The sequence below is a fragment of the Mobula birostris genome, chromosome 4, assembly GCF_030028105.1.
Source record: "Mobula birostris isolate sMobBir1 chromosome 4, sMobBir1.hap1, whole genome shotgun sequence".
Lineage (NCBI taxonomy): Eukaryota > Metazoa > Chordata > Chondrichthyes > Myliobatiformes > Myliobatidae > Mobula > Mobula birostris.
This window is the reverse complement of record NC_092373.1, coordinates 99809657-99825920: the sequence shown is the minus strand read 5'-3', so window position 1 is coordinate 99825920 and position 16264 is coordinate 99809657. Positions and strand designations below refer to the sequence as shown.

Below are 16264 nucleotides of genomic sequence, written 5' to 3'. Positions count from 1 at the left end.
CTCACAATGCCGCCCAGCTTCGTGTCATCCGCAATCTTGGAGATGCTGCATTTAGTTCCCTCGTCTAAGTCATTAATATATATTGTAAACAACTGGGGTCCCAGCACTGAGCCTTGCGGTACCCCACTAGTCAATGCCTGCCATTCTGAAAAGGTCCCGTTTATTCCCACTCTTTGCTTCCTGTCTGCCAACCAATTCTCTATCCACATCAATACCATACCCCCAATACCGTGTGCTTCAAGGTTACACACTAATCTCTTGTGTGGGACCTTGTCAAAAGCCTTCTGAAAATCCAAATATACCACATCCACTGGTTCTCCCCTATCCACTCTACTAGTTACATCCTCAAAAAATTCTATGAGATTCGTCAGACATGATTTTCCTTTCACAAATCCATGCTGACTTTGTCCGATGATTTCACCGCTTTCCAAATGTGCTGTTATCACATCTTTGATAACTGACTCTAGCATTTTCCCCACCACCGATGTTAGGCTAACCGGTCTATAGTTCCCCGGTTTCTCTGTCCCTCCTTTTTTAAAAAGTGGGGTTACATTAGCCACCCTCCAATCCTCAGGAACTAGTCCAGGATCTAAAGAGTTTTGAAAAATTATCACTAATGCATCCACTATCTCTTGGGCTACTTCCTTAAGCACTCTGGGATGCAGACCATCTGGCCCTAGGGATTTATCTGCCTTTAATCCCTTCAATTTACCTAACACCACTTCCCTACTAACATGTATTTCCCTCAGTTCCTCCATCTCACTAGACTCTTGGTCCCCTACTATTTCCCGAAGATTATTTATGTACAAAGTAGTTATTCAATTGGTCTGCCATGTCCTTGTTCCCCATGATCAATTCACCTGTTTCTGACTGTAAGGGACCTACATTTGTCTTAACCAATCTTTTTCTTTTCACATATCTATAAAGCTTTTACAGTCAGTTTTTATGTTCCCTGCCAGTTTTCTCTCAGAATCTTTTTTTGCTTTCCTAATTAAGCCCTTTGTCCTCCTCTGCTGGACTCTGAATTTCTCCCAGTCCTCAGGTGAGCTGCTTTTTCTGGCTAATTTGTATGTTTCTTCTTTGGAATTGATACTATCCCTAATTTCCCTTGTCAGCCACGGGTGCACTACCTTCCTTGATTTATTCTTTTGCCAAACTGGGACGAACAATTGTTGTAGTTCATCCATGCGATCTTTAAATGCTTGCCATTGCATATCCACCATGAGCCCTTTAAGTATCATTTGCCAGTCTATCTTAGCTAATTCACGTCTCATACCTTCAAAGTTACCCCTCTTTAAGTTCAGAACCTTTGTTTCTGAATTAACTATGTCACTCTCCATCTTAATGAAGAATTCCACCATATTGTGGTCACTCTTACCCGGGGCCTCTCATAACAAGATTACTAATTAACCCTTCCTCATTGCTCAAATACCCAGTCTAGAATGGCCTGCTCTCTAGTTGGTTCCTCGACATGTTGGTTCAGAAAACCATCCCGCATACATTCCAAGAAATCGTCTTCCTCAGCACCTTTACCAATTTGGTTCACCCAATCTATATGTAGATTGAAGTCACCCGTTATAACTGCTGTTCCTTTATTGCACGCATTTCTAATTTCCCGTTTAATGCCATCCCCAACCTCACTACTACTGTTAGGTGGCCTGTACACAACTCCCACCAGCGCTTTCTGCCCCTTAGTGTTATGCAGCTCTACACATATCGATTCCACATCCTCCCGGCTAATGTCCTTCCTTTCTATTGCATTAATCTCCTCTCTAACCAGCAATGCTACCCCACTTCCTTTTCTTTCATGTCTATCCCTCCTAAATATTGAATATCCCTGAATGTTGAGCTCCCATCCTTGGTCACCCTGGAGCCATGTCTCTGTGATCCCAACTATATCATAATCATTAATAACGATCTGCACTTTCAATTCATCCACCATGTTACGAGTGCTCCTGTCATTGACACACAAAACCCTCAGGCGCTCTTTTACAACTCTCTTAGCCCTTATACAATTATGTTGAAAAGTGGCCCTTTTTGATGCTTGCACTGGATTTGTCGGCCTGCCACTTTTACTTTTCTCCTTACTACTTTTTGCTTCTACCCTCACTTTACACCCCTCTGTCTCTCTGCACTTGTTCCCATTCCCCTGCCATATTAGTTTAAATCCTCCTGAACAACAGCAGCAAACACTCCCCCTAGGACATTGGTTCCAGTCCAGCACAGGTGCAGACCATCCTGTTTGTACCGGTCCCACCTCCTCCATAACTGGTTCCAATGCCCCAGAAATTTGAATCCCTCTCCTTTGCACCATTTTTCAAGTCACATATTCATCTGATATATTCTCCTATTTCTACTCTGACTAGCACGTGGCACTGGTAATAATCCAGAGATTGTTACCTTTGTGGTCTGACTTTTTAGTTTATCTCCTAAGACAGGAAGCAAAGAGTGGGAATAAACGGGACCTTTTCAGAATGGCAGGCAGTGACTAGTGGGGTACCGCAAGGCTCAGTGCTGGGACCCCAGTTGTTTACAATATATATTAATGACTTGGATGGGGGAATTAAATGCAGCATCTCCAAGTTTGCGGATGACACGAAGCTGGGCGGCAGTGTTAGCTGTGAGGAGGATGCTAAGAGGATGCAGGATGACTTGGATAGGTTAGGTGAGTGGGCAAATTCATGGCAGATGCAATTTAATGTGGAAAAGTGTGAAGTTATCCACTTTGGTGGCAAAAACAGGAAAACAGATTATTATCTGAATGGTGGCCGATTAGGAAAAGGGGAGGTGCAACGACACCTGGGTGTCATTATACACCAGTCATTGAAAGTGGGCATGCAGGTACAGCAGGCGGTGAAAAAGGCGAATGATACGCTGGCATTTATAGCAAGAGGATTCGAGTACAGGAGCAGGGAGGTACTACTGCAGTTGTACAAGGCCTTGGTAAAACCACACCTGGAGTATTGTGTGCAGTTTTGGTCCCCTAATCTGAGGAAAGACATCCTTGCCATAGAGGGAGTACAAAGAAGGTTCACCAGATTGATTCCTGGGATGGCAGGACTTTAATATGATGAAAGACTGGATGAACTAGGCTTATACTCGTTGGAATTTAGAAGATTGAGGGGGGATCTGATTGAAACGTATAAAATCCTAAAGGGATTGGACAGGCTAGATGCAGGAAGATTGTTCCCGATGTTGGGGAAGTCCAGAATGAGGGGTCACAGTTTGAGGATAAAAGGGAAGCCTTTTAGGACCGAGATTAGAAACATAGAAAATAGGTGCAGGAGTAGGCCAATCGGCCCTTCGAGCCTGCACCGCCATTTATTATGATCATGGCTGATCATCCAACTCAGAACACCGCCCCAGCCTTCCCTCCATACCCCCTCACCCCCGTAGCCACAAGGGCCATATCTAACTCCCTCTTAAATATAGCCAATGAACTGGTCTCAACTGTTTCCTGTGGCAGAGAATTCCACAGATTCACCACTCTCTGTGTGAAGAAGTTTTTCCTAATCTCGGTCCTAAAAGGCTTCCCCTCTATCCTCAAACTGTGACCCCTCGTTCTGGATTTCCCCAACATCGGGAACAATCTTCCTGCATCTAGCCTGTCCAATCCCTTTAGGATCTTATACGTTTCAATCAGATCCCCCCTCAATCTTCTAAATTCCAACGAGTACAAGCCCAGTTCATCCAGTCTTTCTTCATATGAAAGTCCTGCCATCCCAGGAATCAATCTGGTGAACCTTCTCTGTACTCCCTCTATGGCAAGGATGTCTTTCCTCAGATTAGGGGACCAAAACTGCACACAATACTCCAGGTGTGGTCTCACCAAGGCCTTGTACAACTGCAGTAGTACCTCCCTGCTCCTGTACTCAAATCCTCTCGCTATAAATGCCAGCGTACCATTCGCCTTTTTCACCGCCTGCTGTACCTGCATGCCCACTTTCAATGACTGGTGTATAATGACACCCAGGTGTCGTTGCACCTCCCCTTTTCCTAATCGGCCACCATTCAGATAATAATCTGTTTTCCTATTTTTGCCACCAAAGTGGATAACTTCACATTTATCCACATTAAATTGCATCTGCCATGAATTTGCCCACTCACCCAACCTATCCAAGTCACCCTGCATCCTCTTAGCATCCTCCTCACAGCTAACACTGCCACCCAGCTTCGTGTCATCTGCAAACTTGGAGATGCTGCATTTAATTCCCTCATCCAAGTCATTAATATATATTGTAAACAACTGGTGTCCCAGCACTGAGCCTTGCGGTACCCCACTAGTCACCGCCTGCCATTCTGAAAAGGTCCCGTTTATTCCCACTCTTTGCTTCCTGTCTGCTAACCAATTCTCCACCCACACCAATACCTTACCCCCAATACCGTGTGCTTTAAGTTTGCACACTAATCTCCTGTGTGGGACCTTGTCAAAAGCCTTCTGAAAATCCAAATATACCACATCCACTGGTTCTTCCCTATCCACTCTACTAGTTACATCCTCAAAAAATTCTATGAGATTCGTCAGACATGATTTTCCTTTCACAAATCCATGCTGACTTTGTCCGATCATTTCACCGCTTTCCAAATGTGCTGTTATCACATCCTTGATAACTGACTCCAGCAGTTTCCCCACCACCGACGTTAGGCTAACCGGTCTATAATTCCCCGGTTTCTCTCTCCCTCCTTTTTTAAAAAGTGGAGTTACATTAGCCACCCTCCAATCCTCAGGAACTAGTCCAGAATCTAACGAGTTTTGAAAAATTATCACTAATGCATCCACTATTTCTTGGGCTACTTCCTTAAGCACTCTAGGATGCAGACCATCTGGCCCTGGGGATTTATCTGCCTTCAATCTCTTCAATTTACCTAACACCACTTCCCTACTAACATGTATTTCGCTCAGTTCCTCCATCTCACTGGACCCTCTGTCCCCTACTATTTCTGGAAGATTATTTATGTCCTCCTTAGTGAAGACAGAACCAAAGTAATTATTCAATTGGTCTGCCATGTCCTTGCTCCCCATAATCAATTCACCTGTTTCTGTCTGCAGGGGACCTACATTTGTCTTTACCAGTCTTTTCCTTTTTACATACCTATAAAAGCTTTTACAGTCAGTTTTTATGTTTTTACCTTGCCTGCCAGTTTTCCCTCATAATCTTTTAGGAAAATTAGGAATCTAATTAGGAAAAACTTCTTCACACAGAGGGTGGTGAATCTGTGGAATTCTCTGCCACAGGAAACAGTTGAGACCAGTTCACTAGCTACATTTAAGAGGGAGTTAGATATGGCCCTTGTGGCTAAAGGGATCGGGGTTATGGAGGGAAGGCTGGTACAGGGTTCTGAGTTGGATGATCAGCCATGATCATACTGAATGGCGGTGCAGGCTCAAAGGGCCGAATAGCCTACTCCTGCACCTATTTTCTATGTTTCTATGTCCCTAAATTCACCTTGTAGGACCTCATTCCGTTTTTTACCTGTATCGTTGGTACCTATGTGCACCACGGTCACTGGCTGCTCACCCTTCCACTCCAGAATATCCTGCAGCCGCTCAAAGACAACTTTGACCCTTGTACCAGGGAGGCAACATACCCTCCTGGAGTCTCGTCTGCGGCCGCAGAAACGCCTATCTATTCCCCTTACAATTGAATCCCCTATCACTATTGCTCTCCCACTCCTTTTCCTTCCCTCCTGTGCTGCAGAGCCACCCATGGTGCCATGAACTCGGCTGCTGCTGCCTTCCCTTGATGAGACATCTCCCCCAACAGTATATCTGTTTAGGAGGGAGATGACCTCAGGGGACTCCTGCACCACCTGCCTACTGCTACGCTGTCTAGTGGCCACCCATCCCCTTTCTGCCTGTGTAGCCTTTACCTGTGGTGTGGCCAACTCACTGGACGTGCTATTCGCGACTTTCTCAGCATCGCGGATGCTCCAGTATGAATCCAATCGCAGCTCCAGCCGCTCAATGCGGTCTGCCAGAAGCTGCAGCTGGACACATTTCCTGCACACATAGTCATCATATCATTTGCAAACCTGGCTGAAAAGTAAAAAACTTAGTCATCCAGATCATTAACATATAAGATGAAAAGTAGCCAACCCAACACCAACCCCTGCAGAACATCATGAATACCTGTCAGCCAACCAGAAAAGGCCTCCTTTATTTCCATTCTTTGCCTTCTGCTAGACAATTAATCATTCGTCCATGTTAGTATTTTACCTGTAACACCATTGGCTTTTATCTTGTTTCACGGCTTCGTGTGTGGCACCTTGTCAAAGACCTTCCGAAAATCCAAGTAAGTAACATCCACTGACTCCCCTTTGTCTATCCTGCTTGTTATTTCTTCAAAAATTTCCAAAATTTGTCAGACAAGATTTGCCCTGAAGGATACTTTTTTTAAGCGTGTCGTACCAGACATTCAGCCATTCTGGTCTGGCACATGGGGTCAGGATTAACCGGGTCATGTTATAAATGTTCCTGACTTGATCCTTGCATTTCTTACGAGGCCGAGTGGCTAGCTTGACACTCAACTCAGCACAGATGGAAAGCGTGCTCAGGGTGGCCCGACCTGGATTCGAACTTGGGAACCTTCGCTCCGGAGTCCGGCGCTGATGTCACTATTGATACTATTGATCTCTGCCTATTTTATCATGTGCCTCAAAGTACCCGGAAAGCGCATTCTTAATAATGGAATTTAACATTCTGCCAATCACTGAAGTCAGGCTAATGGGCCTATACTTTCCTGTTTTTGACTCCCTCCCATCACTCCACCTTTTAATTCTTGAAAAACTACTACTAATGCCTCCACAATCTCTTCAGCTACTTCTTTCAGAACCCTGGACTGTAATCTATCTGGACCAGATGACTTACCTACCTTCAGACTTCTCAGCTTCCCAAGCACCTTCTCCTCAGTAATAGTGACTACACTCACTTCTGTCTCAACACTCTTGAATTTCTGGCATGCTACTGGTGTTATCCACAGTAATGTCTGTCATAAAATTCTTATTCTCTTCATCTGTCATTCCTTAGTTTCTTATTACTATCTCTTTCGTGTCATTTTCCAGTGTGCAATGTTCACTAGCTGAAAAATGAGAGTAAATTTACAGGATGTTGGTGAGGGTAGATTTGAAATATTGTGTTCAGTTTTGAGCATCCTCAATGGGAAAGGAGCCATTAAGCTGGAAGGTGTGCAGAAGAGATTTATGGGGACATTTTCAGGACCTGAAGGAGCTTGTCAATGTCATCAAGTTTACCTCCAGCTTTCAACTTGTTCCTCAAATTTACTTGCTCCATTTTTGACACCTCTCTCCACATGCTCGATCTCAAGGTCTCCATCTCTGGAGACACACTGTCCATTGATATCTTCTATAAATCTATTGACTCTCATAACTAAGTTGACTACAACTCTTTCAACCCTGTCACTTGTAAAAGTCCTGTTTACTTTTCTTAGTTCCTGCTTCTCTGCAGCATCTGTTCTCAGGATGAGGGTGTCCATTCCAGAATATCTGAGGAGTCCTCCATCTTCAAAGAATGAGTTTTCTCTTCCTGTACCATCGATGCTGCTGTCATCAACATCTCCTCCATTTCCCCTACGTCTGCCCTCGTCTCACTTTCCTGCTGCCATAACAGGGATAGAGTTCCCCTTATCCTTACCTACCACCCCATTATCCTCTGCATCAGGCACACCATTCTCCATAACTTCAAAGGGATCCTACCACTAAACACATCTTTCCTTCCTTCCCCTCCCCCCTACCCCACTCTCCACTTTCTGCAGGGAACTCTTGTCTATGTGACTCCCTTAACCACAACCCACCCCATTGATCTTCCTTCTGGCACTTACCCCCGCAAGCTGAACAAATTCTAACCTGCCCCTAGACCTCCTCCTTCACGGCCATTCAGGACCCAAGCAGTCCTTTCACTTGCAGTGGCACTTCACCTGCCAGTCTGTCAGGGTAATCTCTGTATCCAGGGCTCCTGGTGTGGTCTCTTCTATATCCATGAGACCCAAAGTAGATTGGGAGACCGCTTCATTGAGCACCTTTGCTCTGTCCACCACTAAAGGCTGGAATTCCTGGTGGCCACCCATTTTAATTCCATTTCCCATTCCCATTCTGACATGTCAGATCCATGGCCTCCTCTACTGCCACAATTAGGTCACTCTCAGGTTGGAGAAAGAACACCTCATGTTCTGTCTGAGTAGTCACCAACCTGATGGCATGAACATTGTTTTCTCTAACTTCTAGTCATTTCTCTCCACTTCCCTCTCTTCCATTCCTATTCGGGCTCCTTCCTTATCCCTTCTCTTCTCCTCACCTGCCCATCACCTCCTTCTGGTGTCCCTCCTCCTTCCCTTTTCCACATGTCCACTCTCCTCTTCAATCACACTCCATCTTCTTTGGCCCTTTACCACCTATCTCATCCCAGCTTCTCACTTCATCTTCTCTCCCCCACCCACCTATCTTCCCTCTCACCTGGTTTCACAAGCTTGTATTCCTTCCCCTCTTCCCATTTTTTAATTCTGGCTTCTTCACCCTTCCTTTCCTGAAATGTCAACTGTTTATTTTGTTTCACAGATGCTGCTAGACCTGCTGAGTTCCTCCAGTGTGTGTTTCTCCCCATTGAGATGTTTTGGTGATACTCACTCTGAAGTCATCTGTGTGCTTAACTGGAGTGAGGTGAATCCGGAATTGAGGAAGTTCTCTCTGTACTGACTCATCTTAATTGCACTGAGCCAATCTTCTACTGAGGTAAAAGCAGTGAAGTCAGGGATGCTAGGATCCAACAGGGGTTGAGAAGGCCTGGTTTGATCAGAAAACAAGATAAAGTAACATTATTACACAGGTATGGAAGACTCTTTCTCAATTACACTCTCAGGAAAAGCTAGGGTCACTGCTCTCTGATAGGTAAGTGATAGAATCATGGAGGAGATGATGACAATGTGGAGGGGATAAAATAGATTTGAGAATTAGTGTGAAGATATGTGCCCAATAGTTGGAGCAGACTTGGTGGGTCAAAGGGCTTGATCTCTCTCCATGAATCAAGAGCACAATTTTTAAACAGGTAGTCACGCTGACTCCACATTCTCAGTTTGGTTCTGTGGGTAGCATATATTTGCACCAAAAGGTCAATGATCAAAAGAACATTTGGAGACTCGAGGTGCAGACAGTGCTCCACTGTTGCGGAGACTCAGGTAGTTCAGTGAGTCTCTTGCTGCCCTGTCAGTTGGATGTAAATAGCATTAATTAGAATCATTGAACACTAGAACACACAGAAACAGGCCCTTTGGCCCATCCAGTCAGTGCCAAACCATTAATCTGTCAGCCCATCGATCTGTGCCCAGACCAGAACCCTCCATACCCCTTCCCTCCATGTACCTATCCAAATGTATTAATTAATCAATCATGGATTGGGCAACTGCTATGTAAATATATCCTCCTAAATCTCAATACAAGGATAATGCACAGCTGCTTGTGTGGCTGCCTGCAAATTGATCTATTTGTCTACAAAATCACTGTAACCACATTTCAAAAATAATTGGCAGGAAAGCACTTGGGACATCTTGAAGAAAATGTAGTTATATTGAAATAAAAGTTTATTTCCACTGCTATTAATTTTCCTTAATAAGAGACAGTCTGGCCACACTTATTTGCACAGCTATTTTCCAAGGTCATTGCTCAAGTAAGTATGAAGTAATCAGCCTTGGGCCTGGGAGCTTTACAGAACAGGAACCTGGAACACACGTCAACTTCCCTTATGATTTATGAAAGTCAGTAAGTCTGTAGACATGAGTTGAAAAGTCTGAGCATCACTTGGTTCTAGTTACTGAGCTGTCCTGGTTCTCATTATTGTTATTAGATTATGGGTTCAGATGAATGAATGGGGTTTTGTTTATAAAAGGAGGTTACACTGAAATGGGACACCACTTTGGGGGCCCTGGAAAGAATTAATCCTTTCTGTTTTCATGAGAGGACAAAATGACCCCTGGCCCCACTTCATCAACTTTTATAGGCCAGAGTTGGCTGGGGCAGGGGAGTGTATGACATTAGGGACACAAACCATGGTTATAACTACTAATTGTGAGAGGGAAATTGACAGCAACTTGCCGCTGATCTTCCCTGTGGCTTGCTTATTTATTGCTTTTTCCTGCCTCAATTGTTTTGATAGTTTGATGGGAAAGTAGAATAAAATTAAGATTTCATCACTTTCTCCAAATCAGTTTAAGGAGAACTTGGAATTATTTCCACATCAGTTCCTTGATTTGCAGGAGGATGTTACAGAGAGGGTTAAGGTAAAGTACATGGTTGGATGTGCAGAGGGTTTGGAATTTTACACTTATGACCTGAAGAGATTGATGTAGTAACTGCATTTGTGCTTTAATTTGTTAGCTAAAGATGGATCCCTCAAAACGGTTAAAACCAGAACTGCAAAATTTTGTTTGCATAGGAACACACATTTTAGAATTGCTTCCAGACACCACCTCCTTCATTTTGAATCTATTGGCCTTGCTTCTAACTGAGGCACCTTGCTGTGTTGCAGGAAGCACATCTTAGAGAAATAAATTTCTCAGTAGCTTGGCCTAAAGGTGGCTATGTAGAAGGGTTAAAGAAGAGGAGCTGGAACAAAGACTGAAGGGGATAAAGGGATGAGGGCAGTCAGGTTTGTGAGGAGGTTGATCTAGCATCCAAATATGAGCACAGCCCAACTGGATTGAAGACAGTGTATTTGTATATAAATACACCTGGCAGTGTCACTCCCATGTTGCTCTGGCATTTTACACTCACAAGAACTTGCACTGCATTGCATCTTCCACAACCTTAAGATGGTTCCAGACCAGTCTAGAGTTAGTTTAAGGGTCTTGAAGTGTAGTCACAAACATCTGAAGTCATGGCAGACCACTTACACACACAAACTTCTGAAGAATGGTAAACTGAGATGAATATTGACATAATTATTTCTTCAGTGATTCTAGCTGAGGAAGAAATAATGACCAGGATACCCCTGATCATCTCTAACAATTGCCAGAGATTTTGTTATGAAAGGGAGGAAAACAGGCTGCATGAAATTTAGCACTGAGTATCAGGGACTCGGGACTTTGAAGGTGTTAGAGTGGATTTCTTTTTGGGTAGATGATTTGTTAACATTTAGATGACTTTGGCCACCAGACTTCTATTTTAACTGTTTGACAAAGGACTGTGGATTGAGTCCACCACAATGGGCTTCCTAAAAGGTGTAAATACCAGATGCTTCTGGTGCCTGATGCTGTATTTTCGAAGACAGTCTTATCTATACATTATAAATATTAATTGTCTTCTATATTAGCACATAAAATGCCAAATAAATGTATTGTGGATTGAACTAAAGGCTGTGGATACCAACATAGACATGTTGGTGTCAGAAGGAAAGGATGAAATCCAAAGGTGTGATGTTTGTATGTAACTTCAAAAGGAAGCATTGTCTGTAACTTTTTAAGTAGCGATTGCCTTTGTGTTTAGCAAATAAATATCGAACCCACATTTTAGCTAGCAGACCTTTCTGCGGAAAGCGTCTCCATCCATTAAGATGCCTGCTGTACCTTGTTGTGTTGAATAAAGAAGCTGCTTTGTATCTACCAGTGACTATCTGTCCGGTAATTTCATCCACACTACAATATTTGGTGTCAGGAATGGGATACCTTCGTGACCCATCGTGTGGCCAGCGTTCCTAGCAGTCTTAAGTTGGTGAGTATTTTTCTAAAATAACACTCACACTTGGATCTGTTCGGTCGGTGGTGCACGGGATTACGAGGTACACGAACGTGGAGAGCTGGACTGGTAGATATTAAAGTAGTGTGTGCGTGTGCATGTGTGTTTATGTATGTGAGGAATCTTTGCATGTTAACTTGGTGAGAGTTGGACCACCAGTTGCGAAAGGTGGTAACCAACGGTACGGTTCGAGACGTCAGCGTGGGGGGCATGTATACTCGTTCGGGGAGCTGCATTTTAGTGTATGTGTGCAAGTGTGATGCAAGGGAATACAGCAGGCATCATGAGTTCAGGTACTCAAAAGTGGCAGATTGTGGAATACATGCTCTGCGGTTTTATATTTTGCGTAGTGTGGGAATTAATATGGAGATATCTCAGGGAGAGTTTTTACCCAGATAAGTCTACCAGAATGGCACCTACTGAAGTCAGGCAACGTCAGGCTGAGAACCCTGATGATCCGAACCAGCCCTTGACCTTGATTACAAATATTCATAAGCCTTTCACCCCCGGGGAGAAACAAAGCATTTTGTCCAAGTTGCCTCACTTAAAGTCGCCTGTGGGAATTCAGAGTTCTGGCGCAAACTCGAGGAAATGGTTGGAATTCACCAGATGCACCCTAAAGGTATACGTGTGTTAGTGAAAGCGAAGTGTCCAAGGAATATGTGGGACAGGATGGCCCAGGGGTTGCGGGATGGTACATGGACAACTACCGGGAGCACCAGTAATGAAGAAAGATATCGCTCCTTTAAAGAGGAAGTGAGGCAGCGGCTGGGGGGAGGCGAGAGTAGCTGGGGAACGATAATGGCAGTGATTCAAAAAGCTGACGAGACAGCCATGGATTACGCAGAACGTAAATACAGAGTGTACGAGGAGTATTCAGGGTTGGATAACCCAGGGAGGGACGACCCAGTCTTCCTAAAAATGCTGAAGGAAGGCCTGAGCTCAGCCCACCAAGAAGTTTTAGATTTAGGCATAACGGTAGGGTCCAACTAATCTGAGATAGTTTCATGGGCCAGTAAGATAGACCAGAGAAAAGGCAAGAGAAATCGTAAAGTGGGTATAGTGGATGCAGCTGCTGTGGTGGATGCAGCTGCTGTGATGTCCTGGAGGGCTTGCTTTGCTTGCCAGCAGCCAGGACACTTTGCAAAGGACTGCCGGACCAGGTATAAGGCAGTGAAGGAGTTGATATGCTACAGCTGTGGCCTATCGGGACATGGCCGGAGACAGTGTCCAAAGGGGAGGGGGAAACACCAGGCGAAGGAGATGGCAGACACCCAGCCACTCACCCCATTAGCAGCCAGTCTGTCCAACCTGACTGCTGACCAGATCATAGAACTAGTAAAAACGGCTTCTAAGTCAGGAAAAGATGTGGCAGCAGGCTCCACTGCCAGCTCTGGTGACCCGTGGATGTACACAACGGCATTGTTAGGGGGACGGCAATGCAATATGTTCGTGGACACAGGGGCATCTGTATCGATAACAGACTTGCCCTTACCAACAACCGGGCAGGCCAGTTATATCAGGGATGTAGGAGGAAAAACAGTAAAAGCAGAAAGAAGCGAGAAGCAAACAACTAACAACAAACAACAGGAATTCTGCAGATGCTGGGAATTTAAGCAATACCACATCAAAGTTGCTGGTGAACGCAGCAGGCCAGGCAGCATCTCTAGGAAGAGGTACAGTCGACGTTTCAGGCCGAGTCCTGATGAAGGGTCTCGGCCTGAAACGTCGATTGTACCTCTTCCTAGAGATGCTGCCTGGCCTGCTGCATTCACCAGCAACTTTGATGTGTGTTGCAAGAAGCTAGAAGTAAATACTAGAAATCGGGGGAGTACAGCTTCCAGTGTATTTCTGGGTATGTCCAAATAATGAAGGCACGATCATTGGAATAGATATCCTAAGGGAAGCAGGAGCTCTTATAGATTCAGGAAAAGCAGAAGTAATATGGAAGAGTCAGGGGCAGCGAACACGCACAACCAACAGAATACACGGCCTGGCTAGCATAGGCGCAGCTGCCCCGATCATTAGAGACTGGAGCCAGAATGGTGTCTCTGGGTTACCGTGTCAGCAGGTTCCAGCTGTGTGGGCTAGAGACAAGCAAGATTGTGAGCAGGAAGAGATAGACCCAGTTAAAATAGAGGAGGGTCTGTATAAACCCCCTAAGCAGGACCCTATACATACTGACACATTGACCACTGTTCAGGGTATAGCAAAGGAACAAAAGCACCAGGGGATACTCAGAGAGACTGCGGCCACTCCAGAACATAAAGTTTTCCCAGTTCCTCCGAGGACAGACGTTACTGCAAGTAAGGAAGCAGAGGAAGAAGAGGTGATTGAAATTGCAAGTGTGCAGGAGGAAACGACAGAAGTCAGCTTAGTAAAATTTTATGACGAGGAAGAGGCAGAAGAGAAGGAAAAATGGAGGAGAAAAGGAGCAAAGAAGGGACCAGATGGGTGCTGGACACATGGGGATGTTGAGAAATTCTGCCGCCGTTGTATCATTTGTGCCCAGCATAACCCTGGTAAGGGCAGAAAGCTACAGCTGGCAAATCAGCCTCGGCCGAGGGGATTCTGGGAAAACATCCAGACAGACTTCACAGGACCCCAGCTGAAAAGCAGGGGGAAAAGCTACTGTCAACTTAAAATATTAAAGGACTGAGTGAAACAGCAGTGAATCGCTGATCAGAAAGAGCCAGAGGGAAAGGGGATAGTTCTTCCACAGTCCTGCGACCAAGTTATGGTGAGGGTGCTGCCAGAAAGGCTGGGGTTTGTGCCCAGGTGGATAGGACCACAGACGGTACTCTTAACCAATGATACATGTGTCTGTGTACAGAGTCGGCGAGGCAGCCAGTGGAAACACTGGACCCAGGTTAAAGCACACAACTCATAAACACAAAATAATCTGCAGATGCTGAGGTCAAAGCATACAACTCACCCTCTTGTTGCTCCCACAGACGGAGTGGGGAACCAAGTGTACCCAGTAACCATGTAATTACAGAGAACCTAAGAGAGGAACACCAGCCGGCCATGGCAAACCTGACCACAGCTGATGAAAACATACCTGGAGAAAACGCAAAGGCAGAATACGCCAATAGCGTGGCAGAAGACACTGAGAACTTGTTGGAAAACCACGAATAGCCTGCTAAAGTGTGATGACAATGGTACTCTGTAAAGAAGGCTGGTTGCTGAAGGTAGATGATTAATTTTATAGCATAGTATAGAAAATTATTTGGGAAATAGATGGGGAGGGATTTTTGAGTTAAAGCAGAGATGGCAAGTTTCACCACTTCGATGGCATTTAAGACTGCACACGGCATCTGGAAGCAGTCACCCCGAGTCTGAAGAGCTGAGCCCTTTTCAGCAGTCGGGCCAGTGATTGACCGGACAGTTCGGAATGGGGTGCCACCGGGAAGAGGTCCTTACAGACATTTACGTAGAGGCCACCCCAACCCCTTCCTGTACATGGATGAGAGAGCCCGTGGGTGCTCCTGGAAGGAGAGTTTCAGCGACCAGAGGATAAAGGGCTGAAGACAAAGGAATGTGATTTAAGATGCAGTCAGCCTGCAGGGAAAGAGCAGGCACACCAAAGGAGCTGCATTCCTAAAGACTTGGAACAGCCTTTCTGCTTAACATTTGGTAGGTAATGCTAAGATAGATAACAAGGTACATAAAATTGGGGGGGGGGGGGAATTTCAAGACAGGGCATTTTTGCTGCCCTATTTGAGCAGATCCTCCTAGGTTGGCCTTTCCTGATACAGATTTAATTTGTCCAGGAGGGCCAAGAGGAGGGACTGTTAGAGTAGATTTCTTTTTGGGTAGATGATTTGTTAACACTTAAATGACATTGGCCACCAGACGTCTATTTTAACTGTTTGACAAAGGACTGTGGATTGAGTCCACCACAATGGGCTTCCTAAAAGGTGTAAATACCAGATGCTTCTGGTGCCTGATGCTGTAGTTTCGAAGACAGTCTTATCTATACATTATAAATATTAATTGTCTTCTATGTTAGCATGTAAAATGCCAAATAAATGTATTGTGGATTGAACTAAAGGCTGTGGATACCAACACAGACATGTTGGTGTCAGAAGGAAAGGATGAAATCCAAAGGTGTGATGTTTGTATGTAACTTCAAAAGGAAGCATTGTCTGTAACTTTTTAAGTAGCGATTGCCTTTGTGTTTAGCAAATAAATATCGAGCCCACATTTTAGCTAGCAGACCTTTCTGCGGAAAGCGTCTCCATCCGTTAAGATGCCTGCTGTACCTTGTTGTGTCGAATAAAGAAGCTGCTTTGTATCTACCAGTGACTCTGTCTCTCCGGTGATTTCATCCACGATACAACAGAAGGGATCCTGAACTCTGAACACCTTGACTGAGAGTGAGGGTGCTTTCAGCAGAGCATTGGCTGGCACCCTTCTGCACACTAAGGTGGATGTACAATTAAATAAGAAATTGAGAGATTCATACAACCTGATATTTTAGGGTTTTAACATAACACCAGTTCTCGCCTTATGTGGCATCTGT

At 44.8% G+C, this 16264-nt stretch overlaps 1 protein-coding gene across 3 annotated transcripts in view; it reads right to left on the bottom strand.

Annotated features, from left to right (window-relative positions):
- Positions 1-16264, bottom strand: part of ephb1 (EPH receptor B1) — a 774921-nt gene that overhangs the window by 38460 nt on the left and 720197 nt on the right. For 2 of the 3 annotated variants that reach the window (XR_011885740.1, XM_072255851.1), the window contains exon 15: positions 8641-8796. The exons of the other annotated variant lie outside the window; for it this stretch is intronic. Coding sequence is in view for 1 of the 2 variants with exons in the window: in XM_072255851.1 (XP_072111952.1) it covers positions 8641-8796 (156 nt within the window). In the remaining variant the exon portion in view is untranslated. The remainder of the gene's footprint in view (positions 1-8640; positions 8797-16264) is intronic. 3 annotated transcript variants of the gene reach the window in all.